At 45.5% G+C, this 13215-nt stretch overlaps 1 protein-coding gene across 1 annotated transcript in view; it reads right to left on the bottom strand.

The window, feature by feature from the left end:
- Positions 1 to 303: 303 nt before the first annotated feature.
- The window catches only part of LOC135540100 (plexin-A2-like), a 79696-nt gene continuing 66784 nt past the window's right edge, over positions 304 to 13215 (bottom strand). The window contains exons 14-32 of the mRNA XM_064966470.1: positions 10358 to 10475; positions 10062 to 10198; positions 9493 to 9660; positions 8521 to 8614; positions 8134 to 8373; positions 7876 to 8019; positions 7459 to 7693; positions 7197 to 7339; positions 6714 to 6982; positions 5794 to 5860; positions 5281 to 5427; positions 4298 to 4457; positions 4053 to 4156; positions 3131 to 3227; positions 2814 to 3007; positions 2542 to 2711; positions 2206 to 2418; positions 1731 to 1881; positions 304 to 1524 (exon numbers count right to left, since the gene is read on the bottom strand). Coding sequence (XP_064822542.1) covers positions 1429 to 1524; positions 1731 to 1881; positions 2206 to 2418; positions 2542 to 2711; positions 2814 to 3007; positions 3131 to 3227; positions 4053 to 4156; positions 4298 to 4457; positions 5281 to 5427; positions 5794 to 5860; positions 6714 to 6982; positions 7197 to 7339; positions 7459 to 7693; positions 7876 to 8019; positions 8134 to 8373; positions 8521 to 8614; positions 9493 to 9660; positions 10062 to 10198; positions 10358 to 10475 — 2947 coding nt within the window. The 3' untranslated portion in view covers positions 304 to 1428. The remainder of the gene's footprint in view (positions 1525 to 1730; positions 1882 to 2205; positions 2419 to 2541; positions 2712 to 2813; positions 3008 to 3130; positions 3228 to 4052; positions 4157 to 4297; positions 4458 to 5280; positions 5428 to 5793; positions 5861 to 6713; positions 6983 to 7196; positions 7340 to 7458; positions 7694 to 7875; positions 8020 to 8133; positions 8374 to 8520; positions 8615 to 9492; positions 9661 to 10061; positions 10199 to 10357; positions 10476 to 13215) is intronic.

The following is a 13215-nucleotide window of genomic DNA, read 5'->3' as shown; positions in this document are numbered from 1 at the left end:
AGCCTTCATACGCTTTCATAGAGCCTTCATATACGCTTTCATAGAGCCTTCATACGCTTTCATAGAGCCTTCATACGCTTTCATAGAGCCTTCATACGCTTTCATAGAGCCTTCATACGCTTTCATAAAGCCTTCATACGCTTTCATAGAGCCTTCATACGCTTTCATAGAGCCTTCATACGCTTTCATAGAGCCTTCATACGCTTTCATAGAGCCTTCATACGCTTTCATAGAGCCTTCATATGCTTTCATAGAGCCTTCATACGCTTTCATAGAGCCTTCATACGCTTTCATAGAGCCTTCATACGCTTTCATAGAGCCTTCATACGCTTTCATAGAGCCTTCATATACGCTTTCATATAGCCTTCATACGCTTTCATAGAGCCTTCATATGCTTTCATAGAGCCTTCATACGCTTTCATAGAGCCTTCATACGCTTTCATAGAGCCTTCATATGCTTTCATAGAGCCTTCATATGCTTTCATAGAACCTTCATATGCTTTCATAGAGCCTTCATACGCTTTCATAGAGCCTTCATATACGCTTTCATAGAGCCTTCATACGCTTTCATAGAGCCTTCATACGCTTTCATAAAGCCTTCATACGCTTTCATAAAGCCTTCATACGCTTTCATAGAGCCTTCATACGCTTTCATAGAGCCTTCATACGCTTTCATAGAGCCTTCATATACGCTTTCATAGAGCCTTCATACGCTTTCATAGAGCCTTCATACGCTTTCATAGAGCCTTCATACGCTTTCATAGAGCCTTCATATGCTTTCATAGAGCCTTCATACGCTTTCATAGAGCCTTCATATGCTTTCATAGAACCTTCATATGCTTTCATAGAGCCTTCATACGCTTTCATAGAGCCTTCATATACGCTTTCATAGAGCCTTCATATGCTTTCATAGAGCCTTCATACGCTTTCATAGAGCCTTCATACGCTTTCATAGAGCCTTCATATGCTTTCATAGAGCCTTCATATGCTTTCATAGAGCCTTCATACGCTTTCATAGAGCCTTCATATACGCTTTCATAGAGCCTTCATATACGCTTTCATAAAGGCTTATTAGACTTGTCCACTGAAGTGGAAATGCCAGTCCAAGGCCAAGGCTATCATATGTATGTCATTAGTTCATACTTACATAAATGTATTTTGTTTTTGAAGTAAAAACAGAAAGTTATTTTGTCTTTGCCTCCACATGTGGTCTCATTGCAGCCAACAGAAAGAGAACAGCAGTACTTGGTGAATTTGCTTGTCTATCCATGTTCTTCCCTTGTTGAGCACTCAGGCGGAATTATTCTGCAGTTCCCATTTACTTTACCTTCGGCTTTGGGTGTGCTTGCTCTGCTGACAGCTTGTGGCCTGTGTCCTGGGCCTTGTCATGGCAGTGTGCCTCTGAGTACACACATCTGTATGTCTGTCTCAGCTCTCCACAGACATGGCTGCGATGATCTGCTCCACCTTGTAGCCCAGCCGCTGCTTCTGGGCCTGCTCATCCTGCTCCAGGGCCTCAATGATCTGACACACACGACACACACACACACACACACACAGGCAGGGAAACACAAGGTTACTGTACTTCGTGCTGCAAATTCCCTCCTGTTACTACACATAGACAGGCTAAGGGATACTTTGATAATAGTTTGAATCTAGATGCATATGTTCTGAATCGCACCATGCCCCCCTACTATAATGTGTAACGATATTGAAGTATAGGGCCTCACCTCTTGGCTGTACTTGCTGACGTAGGCGTAGATCTCGTGAAGGGCACTGAGCACATTGAACTCATTGGAGTGAAGGCGGGCCTGCTCGGCCAGGTAGGCATTCATGTCCTGGTCGCTGATGGCAGGCAAGCGGTTTATGTCTGCGTAGTACCTAGAGGGAGACAGAGACACACACTGTACTGTCAACAGCCATCAAGCCTGGGGGTTAGAGCTGTTCTGTCAGCCCAAGTGTGACTGTAAGACATAAAGGTAGTCTGGCTAATAAAGTCTGTCTACCGCAGTCATTTCAGTGGGAAATAATAACTAAGAATCTAATTAATAACATCACAGTTGAGTGATGCAACTAACACACACACACACACACACACACACACACACACACACACACACACACACACACACACACACACACACACACACACACACACACACACACACACACACACACACACACACACACACACACACAACTCACCTCTCTACCCAGCTCTTGTAGTGGGGGATATCCTTGGCGTAGAGTAGCTTGGTGGAGGGTGAGTCCTTGCCCAGGCGATGCTCTGAGGTAGAGCAGGAGTCCATGAAGGTCTGCGCCACAACAGACAGACAGGCATCTGTGATGCTGCTCTTGTGGATGTCAAACACAAACTGAGGGTTCTTGATCACATTCACCCAGAAGCGCAGAGGCAGGCTGGGGCAGAGAGAGGACGAGAAATACAATTTTCCAAACAGGCTACATATTAAGACAATCAGTATAAATTCAGTATTTTGTGCTGTTGCTTTCAAGTAGAATATTAAATCTGCGCTCCCTCACCAGTTGCTTTTCCATGTGTGGCGAACGTCCATGTCATGGATGCCGTGCTTGTCAGCCTGCTCGTCCAGGAAGTCAAACATGTACTTGATGGCGAGTGGCAGAGCACTACCCCAGCAGACGGTGCTGAACAACGTCTCAAACAGGTCATCGACAAACTTCTGCAGCGTACCCTAACAAAATACCACAGCAAAGTTAAAAGCACACCATATTGTTGGAACATACTTACTGAATCTGTAATTGCTAAGATGCTCTGGGAGAGGGTGAGGTAGTACCTTAGTAGCCAGTAGCCTGGTCAGGTAGATCTCTGACACCATCTTGGAGCCGCGTTCGCCCTCCTTCTGGTCCCCGTGGTCGTGGTTCTTGACCAGGTGCCACACCTTCACCCCGCTCTCCATGTCCGGGGTGAGCATGGGCATACGGGAGTGAGGGCTGTCAGGGCTGGTGGGGTTGGAGCGGAACGGTACATCTGCAGACAGACGGACGGTCTCAAAACATGAGCAGGAACATCAGTAGGTCAGGTGGAATAATGAATAGGTAAGTGAGTGGTTTGGTGGTGATGGTGGCTCCAGGGCAGCCCTGACTGACTGACCGTATCGGCTAATGCTGCGTGGGAAGCTGGCTGAGGAGGGCAGGTTGTAAGAGGACATCTGCCTGGGCACCAGGGCCACCACACAGCGGTCTGACACCTGCAGGATTCATAGGAGAAAAACAAGGGTTCATGTCAGTTTGACCAAGTCCCAATTCAACATTATTGGGTCAGAATGATTTCTACAGAAACATTGATATGATGAATCCAGCCTGATGAGACCTATAGGAGTTATATAATTTACTATTTGAGATATATAATGAACTTGATAATACAGTCTGTAAACTAAAACATGCATTTGCAGTGATCTAGCAAGGACTATTTTTTAGATATCGTTTGCTATGCTATAAATGTCATGGATGATACTTTGTGTGATACCCATTTCATGCTGAGAAATGTCCTATAGGGTCTGCTCACTTATGCTATGTGCATGCCTTTTGCAGTAAAGCAGCTCCCAACATGAGCAGAAGTCACTGCTGCTGCTGCTTTGCAGATTCAGCTGTCACACAGAACCAGGTACACACCAGAGAGACTAAAAATAATTGAGGAAAATTGTTCACATCCTTGATAGATTTTATCAACACATTACGCCTCTTTCAAACCTCTCTCCTGGTGTGGCAGCCAAGGCTGAATGTATTTGTCTCTTGGCTTCATACAAACGTGTTTTACACCCCAGCTGGAGAGTCAGAGCATTTGTGGGTATAGAGTGAGATTGACTGTAATGTGTTTATACTTGTGCACTATTTGGAGCTGTTATGAACACCCCCCATGATTTACCTGTAGGAGGAAGCAGCTGACTCATACAGGAGATGAAAGAATTGGATTAGTTTGGTTTAGTATGGCCAGAGGAAGCAGTGAGGACAACATACTGTACATTCATGTTTAGTGAACTGTGTGATGGGGATTGGGGAGTGAGTGGCTTGACCTGGTAGTGCATGAGTGTGTTGAGTCTTTTCCAATCGCCTTCAATCTTAGTGGTGATGTCTTCATCCTGCAGGACCACACGTGCCGTCCTCCCCTGGCGCCATTCTGTTGGGGATATAAACACAGGGGTACATCTATGAGTCCCTCAATAAGTCAAACAATCAGACAGAGAAAAAGCACTTGTTTATCTTAATATCAGTTATTGTAGGTCATCCATTAATTGCGACAGGATCCAGTCTGACTCACCGAGGTCCATGTCTGCAGCGCGGGGCCTCTGGGAGAAGTGCATGTTCCTACAGACAGCATCCAGGATCTTCTCCTTCACCTGGGTGATGGTGTCACAATTGAGTGCCTTGACAGGGATCTCAGGGCTGTTCTCATTGTCTGGGTTTACACAGCTCAGAGTCTGAGTAGGGATGAGAGAGAGAGAGATGTCAGCACTACCTACTGTCCCTCTCTATACACTGGTTTACTGGCTGCATGGAGGAGTCTCTCATTGTGTGCCATCACTTTCACAGCTTTGGCCAGAAATGTAATTTCACACTTTCAGCTGGATGCTGGGTTGCCAGCTCCAGCAGGGCACTAAACGGGTAATGAAACACAACCTCTCCGACAGGGCGATCAGAGAGGTGTCATCTTGTCACTGGGCTGCTCTCAGCCTGGGGGATGAGGCACACTGCTGCTGCACCCAACTTCTGCTTTAGCTACAGACCATTTCCCCCAGTAGCCAAGCAAAGACCGGAACTGTCTGGCCCTGGTTAGATAATCTCATTAAATTCTTAGCTGATTGTGTCACTGAAAGGCATGTCAAATATTATTTGGCTCTTTTGGCTCTTTACTGTTTTATTATCAAGCAAATTAATTCTCCCTTATTCAGCGGTTTAACATAAGGGCACCATGAGTTGATATTTACAGAGCACAGCATGTTGCCTACCAGCTGTGTTGTAAGCGGAAAGGGGAATACCTAGTCTGTTGTACAACTGAATGCATTCAACTGAAATGTGTCTTCCGCATTTAACCCAACCCCTCTGAATCAGAGAGGTGCGGGGGTTTGCCATAATCGACATCCACGTCTTCAGCACCCGGGGAACAATGGGTTGACTGCCTTGCTCAGGGGCAGTACGACATGTAGGCAAGCTTTCCACTATCATGGTGGTAACTGAGAAAATATTGTGGTTTTAATGGAATCTGACATCTAAGACAAATTGTTGTGTGGTATGTTGACTCACCAGGGTCTTGTATTCAATCTGTTGGCGGATGAGTTTGTCTTCACTGAGGGAGTAGCGCGCCTCCCCGGTAATGCAGTCTATAGGTCCCTTCTCCATCTGCTGCTTGATGGCACAGTACAGCATGAAGAGAGGCTCACCTGCACATTCCTTTGTCCAGGGAGGAACAGAGGATGAGAGGATTGAGAGAGGCAGGAGAGGAGAGACATGCCTGTGAGCTATTCACCCCCATATGACTGGGATTCAGAGAACAGAGCATGAGTCATCAACTCTAAACTCCAGGTTGCTTAGCATTGATTTGTAGAGACCAATAAGCCCTACTTGACCTCTGAGGTGAACATTATTGCTCTACATTGTTCATAAAACATATTCATAACACACATCATGAAGCACAAAGTGTAATCCAAATGCACATAGAAATCCATCAGGTGTATCATCAATAACAATCATTAGAGGATTGCAGTAATACATCAAGCTGACATCTGCAGTGATGAGGTTCCAAGTCATTGATATTACCTTAAGGAATTTGTGAAGTAGAAAGGCAAACCAATTTGTCAGCATCTTCTCTGCAACTGACTCAGTTCTGTAAGAAAGGGACAGACGGATACATTTTGAACAGGTAGATGTCTAAAGGTAGATTGGTCTGATCATGTAGATATACAAAATGCTTATTAAGAGGTAAAAAAACAAACAATGTTTATGTAAAAGTAACATGCATGGTATCAGAGGACTAACACACCAAAACCTGAGTGCTGCTGCTATAGAAAATAACCTATTTGGGCCATGACATAATTGTGCAAAAGCTACTTTGTGTCCTTTCTCTGTGTCAGCAGCACTCATCCCATCATCAAATGCTGTGTGTGCAAGATTAACTGATTTGTTATGTATCAATAGACAAATACCACACTAAAAACATACGTGTATCTTATATCTGATAAAGCAATCCAACGTCAAAGATAACTGTTAAATATTAGCCCTTTGCCTCCCTTTAGAGTTAACCATATCTGCATTGCAGCCTCCTAACTTGCTCATGCTCTGTCCATCATACTTATATACCTGGCTGTCACTTCTTTCTCATTGCCTGCATTTCATTGTCTTTTCATGAGTGCAGAATGTTTGGGCTAACAAGGTCAGCCTTGCTGCCTCCCATGTTAACTTATCCCTATATTTAATGAGTGTGTCTCAGACTGAGTGCTCCCCCAAACTTTCCTATGAAAGATTTAGCAGGCTTCTCCCAGTCCTGGAAAAACAATGTGCAGAAGAAAGCAAGGTAGAGGGGAGGAAACGTGCGCTACGGCTGAATGTTTCATGAGTGGCACACAGAGGATAAGTCAGACTGACAATGGCTGTCTACACTGCATTCCTTCCCCTCTCCCTCTCTCCACTGTCACTGCTCCTGTCTTTCACCTGTCTGCTCTAGCATTATCTATCTGTACCTGCGCAGAAGTAGTTTGGGGTGGTTCTTGCTCTCCAGGTTGCGCTCGATGAGGTCAGAGAGGAGGTGTTTGAGCACGTCGGTGGCGTACTCCAGACGGCCCTGCAGCGCAGTCATGATGAGCGAGGCCACGTAGCCGCGGTCACGCATGGAGAAGGAACGCTGGAGCTCCAGAGTACGGATAAAGGTCAGCAGGAACACCTTGTTATTCACCAGCTGGGCAAACTGCTTTAGGGCCTTCTCCATACCCTGCTGCCCGCTTCCAGACACCTACACACACACACATAACCCTCAGTTAGAGAGTAGAGGGATCTTGCGTCAGGCTTATGATCCGTTTTGTCTCCCAATTGTAAAATGATTCACCTATGTATGCCATATTGGTTGTGTTGGTTAGATATTCTGATTCTACAAATCATTAACAGTTAAAGTAGATGACAAGGGGTCAGGTGTGGCCAGGTTTGTAGTAATGGTAATGGTTGGTTACCTCCAGCTCCCTGAGTACAGGATGGTCATCAATGCCAGGGAAGAGGACCCTCATGGTATAGGTGCGGTAGTCCAGGTGGGGGATCCCAGCCCTGTCCAGGTCACTGGTCAGCTCGTTGATGTCAGTCTGCAGCTCAGCGAACGCTGGGCACAATTACAGAGAATGAGAATGATTGGAGCAATTTAGTCCATATTCTAGCAATTTGGGAGTTATCAGCATTATATTTTTCTCAGTTGTCTGATTACGTGCTGGTCAGACTCACCTTCCTTGCACTCCAGAGCCACCCGAGACTCCAGGGTGTCCATCTGCATCTGCAGGCGTTTGAGAGTGAGGTCATTCTCGTGCGACTTTCGTCTGTAGGCCAATAGGACAATGAAGACGATGATGAGCAGCAGGCCTCCTCCAGCCATGATGCTGAAGATGGCGGGGAGGGTGAGCAGGCTTTCTGAGCGGATGTGGACTGCACCAGGAGAGATGTGGAGACCACCCACCTGGACCTGTACATTGGCAATAAACCATAAACACACGTGTACAAAGGCCATAAATCAAATAGACTTTAACAGACAGGGAAACCATACTGAACAATAGTTTCCTTTTATACATTTGTTTGACCTTGGTCAAGCTGCATTTTACTTAATAGTTTATCTAGATCTGGACTTAGACAGACAGAATGACTGACCAGGACTTTGTGCTGGCCTGTGAGGTTTGGGGGCTCACAGAGGAGCTGTGTGTCAGAGACGGTGAGGGAGCAGGGTGTGTCCCCGATCAGCACAGTGTAGTTCAGCCTGGCCCCTCCAGATGCTGAGGGCACCAGGTTGCGCCCCTGCAACACAGAGAGGGAAACCCCACATCCATCAGGTCAGTAGATAGAACTCATCATCTAATGACAATTGTGCTACAGTTACGGGCTGCCCTAGGATGGGCTGGTCTGTCCTACCTTGAGTATGATGGGGGAGCCAGGTTTCTGCTCCAGCACCCCAGACAAGCTGAGGGGCTCCAGGTAAGGGTTGGGGTAGTAGATGAAGCTTGTACTGTTGTAGGTGAGCAGGGCCTGCACATTGTTGAAAACAAAACCAAACTCTTCCACGTGTTTCACGGATTCCTGCTCCAGTGTGTACTCTGCCTTCAAGGAGGGAGCGAAGCAGATTATCGTGGTGGTGTTGAGCACCTTACACACCTGGGAGAGATCCACGGACAGTGACAGACAAGCAAAGAAATATTTGTCAAGAGTTTTGAAATTATAATTGGCCACCATTTATCAGTACTATACAAGATACTGGACAGGAGAAAGATATCCTACTATGTTATCAGTGGACAGACTCACATTGACAGACTCGTGGCCGGCGTACTTGACCCTGACCCTCGGCTCCTGCACCACATCCAGGTTGGTCCCGGTCACCATCAGGGTAGTGTGTCCACTATGAAACACAACGCATTCACATATATACACATCCATATTGGCCTCTGAATAGTTGAGCAAGATAAACTGTCAGTTTCCTCTGCTTCCTTTCGTTATCAAACACCTCTGAATAGGTGAGCCAAGATAAACAGTTTCCTCTGCTTCCTGTCGTTATCAAAAGCACCTAATTTGCATTGAACTGTGCTTTGGTACTAAGAAAACATGTAATTGTTCTGGCCAGATAGGGCTAGATTGAACGGTTCTGCCAGCTGGCTTCCTATTTATTCATCTATCAGGTATCCATAGCTGGCATTTCATGAAAGCTACATGATTGTGCTACATATATGTAGATGCCATTAACACAAACAAACTAGCGATATCATGTAGAGCTCCAAAATTGTTGAGAGTGTGGGAATAGAGACCCACCTGAAGAGAAGAGAGAAACTAAATGAAAAAGGGGCACATCTGTCTAGTCAGCTTGAGACGAATCCAATCATTCCCACACTTCAAAGGATACCTAAGCCTAGGTGGCCACATGGTGTGACTGCACACAGATGATGAGACGATGGGACTTTGATTATAAGTCTGTGAAATCCCCTGTCAGTTGACAGAGTAGAAAGCCAGTAGCAATGCCGCTGCACCACTTCTCCCTGGCTGGCTGTCTCTGTGTCAAGTCACACAAAGCCTTGCACCAACCATCATGCATAATATGTGACTGGAAGGCCAGCAGAGCAGGCTGCTGTGGTTCCTTGCACCTTCACTCACCTTATTCTTCAGTAATATATAGCTGAACCGAATGGAGGGGGTGGGTGGGGAGGGCATAAATAGGAGGTTATCAAAATATTATCAAAATATCAGGTTGGACACACAACTTATTAGCTGGGAGGTTTGTTGTACCTAGTGATGCTCCACTCTGGCTCGATGCGCTGGACTGTGGGATCCTCGATGTACTCAAAGCCCAGGCTTCCTGGAACCATGGCCAGATCTACACTGAGACTGACCTGCACCAGGGTGGCGCCCGTCACAGAGGGTGCCGAGAAACACACGATCTCCGACATGGTCCGCCTGGGAAAACCAACAAGGAATACCAATAGGGTTCAATTCCCTTGATTCTGTCTGTACCTGCTCTTTACCGTGGTGGGAATCTTAACTCTACTACAGTGAGTTATGCACATTACAATGCAGGGCAAGTGAGCATTGTGGTCTGCCCCTCCCTCGTTAGAGATGAAACATAGTAATTAGAGGATTTCTAGCTAATGGTGCCTTTTCTTCACCCTCCTGAGACTCACAATGAGGACCCTTTTTGATCTTTAAATAGATCTCTAAAAATAAGAGGAGAAAACAATGTACTGTCCTGGCTTTCAGCCTTTCTACAGGCACTTTCATCAAGTCCCCACTTTGATATAAGGGTCTTTGTAGGAGCTTCAGTAGAGTGTTCTCGGATTGGCTTGTTCCTGTGCACTCACCTGTACAGCTCACAAGTCTGGTTTCCAAAGGTAACGTTCACACTGCTCCCAGCACCCAAGTTCTCCCCCACGATGGTGACCTTAGTGCCCCCAGACTCAGGCCCTCGGCCAGGGGTCAGTCCCACCATGGTAGGGGTCTATGAAAAAATTATTTTCTCAATATTCCACATGGCATGCTACTTTGTGGACTTTTTGTTGATGACTCATATGATAGTGTATAATAACAAACTGTTCCAAAGCAATAATTCTGTGGTAGAGAGATGCGTTCTATGTATGGTTTAAGATGCAGATCATACCTCAAAGGAATAGAGCTGGGAGGACTGAGTTCGTAGTTCTGGTCTACATTCACCAACACACAGCTGGACTGGACCAGGTGCACTTCCCTGAGACGTAGAGGCCATTTTACACACAATCCTGTCAGAACACACACACACAGAGAGAGAGAGAGAGAGAGAGAGAGAGAGAGAGAGAGAGAGAGAGAGAGAGAGAGAGAGAGAGAGAGATAGATAGATAGCAAGAGAGAGAGGGAGGGAGAAAAGGAGGGAGAAAAGGAGGGAGGGAGAAGAGGAGAAAAGGAGGGAGAAAAGGAGAAAAGGAGGGAGGGAGGGAAGGAGAAAAGGAGGGAGAAAAGGAGGGAGGGAGAAAAGGAGAAAGGGAGTGAGAAAAGGATGGAGAACATGAGAAAAGGAGGGAGAAAAGGAGAAAAGGAGGGAGAAAAGGAGAAAAGGAGGGAGAAAAGGAGAAAAGGAGGGAGAAAAGGAGAAAAGGAGTGAGAAAAGGATGGAGAACATGAGAAAAGGATGGAGAACATGAGAAAAGGAGGGAGAAAAGGAGAAAAGGAGGGAGAAAAGGAGAAAAGGAGGGAGGGAGAAAAGGAGAAAAGGAGGGAGAAAAGGAGGGAGAAAAGGAGAAAGGGAGGGAGAAAAGGAGAAAAGGAGAAAGGAGGGAGAAAAGGAGAAAAGGAGGGAGAAAAGGAGGGAGAAAAGGAGAAAGGGAGGGAGAAAAGGAGAAAAGGAGGGAGAAAAGGAGAAAAGGAGGAAGAGAGAAAGGAGGGAGAGAAAGAGATTACTGTGCTGTTCACGTTTTTCAATTGAAGAAAAAGTGCTGTTTTCTGTTGGTCTCTAGACAATGTGATTGAAGCAGACTTTCATAGAAGTGGTAGGTCAATATGGAGGGCCATCTTTCTTCCTAATGAAAAACCAAAAGCACCAATATAACAGCAATAATAAACTCCACCACATCCACTACCCACCATTACCTCCATCACCATGGCAACAGTGTGTTCTCGATAAATCAGTTAGCCTTTCAGGTCAATAAGATAATGTAGAATGCAATGAATAAGTCATTATACAAACTGACCTACAATAACATTTATGTTTGTAATGACATGTTTTAAAGCACTGTATGGGGTCTAAATGAATAGTCACAGAAAAGTATTGCTCAGTCTTAGGGATAAACCTTTCACCCCGACAACAGGATCCAATGAATCCTCTTCTCTCCATACTCTGCTGTCAGGAGAGTTTTCAGTTTTTCTGCTGGCATGTTCCTTTTTTATACAAGGATATAAATAAGGTCCCTTCATCCATGGCCCAATCGAATTACATGGCTGTGAGAGAAACACATGGCTAACAGATTGTCTCTGCAGTCAGTGACATGCGGCGCATTTCAATTACAGCAGTGCCGTCAGCCTCACAACGGCACACAAAACAGCTCTGCTCTCTACTCCTCAGCGCACTAAAGAAAGCCTGCTGCAACCTGTATATCTTTATGTTCATCATTAGTTATAGTGTGTGTGTGTGTGTGTGTGTGTGTGTGTGTGTGTGTGTGTGTGTGTGTGTGTGTGTGTGTGTGTGTGTGTGTGTGTGTGTGTGTGTGTGTGTGTGTGTGTGTGTGTGTGTGTGTGTGTGTGTGTGTGTGTGTGTGTGTGTGTGTGTGTGTGTCTGTGTGTGTGGACGTGTTTAACTACAGTTGAAGTAGGAAGTTTACATACACTTAGGTTGGAGTCATTAAAACTCGTTTTTCAACCACTCCACAAATTTCTTGTTAGCAAACTATAGTTTCGGCAAGTCAGTTAGGACATCTACTTTGTGTATGACACAAGTAATTTTTCCAACAATTGTTTACAGAATTCCAGCGGGTCAGAAGATTATACACGAAGTTGACTGTGCCTTTAGACAACTTGGAAAATTCAAAAAAATTATGACATGGTTTTAGAAGCTTCTGATAGGCTAATTGACATCATTTGAGTCAATTGGAGGTGTGCCTGTGGATGTATTTAAAGGCCTACCTTCAAGCTCAGTGCCTCTTTGCTTGACATCTTGAGGAAAATCAAAGGGAATCAGCAATGACCTCTGAAAAAAAGTTGCAGACCTCCACATGTCTGGTTCATCCTTGGGAGCAATTTCCAAATGCCTGAAGGTACCACGTTCATCTGTACAAACAATAGCATGCAAGTATAAACACCATGGGAACACGCAGCCGTCATACTGCTCAGGAAGGAGACGCGTTCTGTCTCCTAGAGATGAACGCGCTTTGGTGCGAAAAGTGAAAATCAATCCCAGAACAACAGCAAAGGACCTTGTGAAGATGCTGGAGGAAACAGGCACAAAAGTATCTATATACACTGTAAAACGAGTCCTATATCGACATAACCTGAAAGGCCGCTCAGCAAGGAAGAAGCCACTGCTCCAAAACCGCCATAAAAAAGGCAGACTACAGTTTGCAACTGCACATGGGGACAAAGATCATACTTTTTGGAGACATTTCCTCTGGTCTGATGAAACAAAAATAGAACTGTTATGCCATAATGACCATAGTTATGTTTGGAGGAAAAAGGGGGAGGCTTGCAAGCCGAAGAACACCATCCCAACCGTGAAGCACGAGGTTGGCAGCATCATGTTGTGGGTTTGCTTTGCTGCAGGAGGGACTGGTGCACTTCACAAAATAGATGGCATCATGAGGATGGAACATTATGTGGATATATTGAAGCAAATTCTAAAGACATCAGTCAGGAAGTTAAAGCTTGGTCGCAAATGGGTCTTCCAAATGGACAATGACCCCAAGCATACTTCCAAACTTGTGGCAAAATGGCTTGAGGACAACAAAGTCAAGGTATTGGAGTGGCCATCACAAAGCCCTGACCTCAATCCTGTAG

The sequence above is a fragment of the Oncorhynchus masou genome, chromosome 5 (assembly GCF_036934945.1).
Source record: "Oncorhynchus masou masou isolate Uvic2021 chromosome 5, UVic_Omas_1.1, whole genome shotgun sequence".
Taxonomy (NCBI): domain Eukaryota; kingdom Metazoa; phylum Chordata; class Actinopteri; order Salmoniformes; family Salmonidae; genus Oncorhynchus; species Oncorhynchus masou.
The sequence above is the reverse complement of the archived record's forward strand: the minus strand, read 5'-3'. Positions and strand labels throughout refer to the sequence as shown.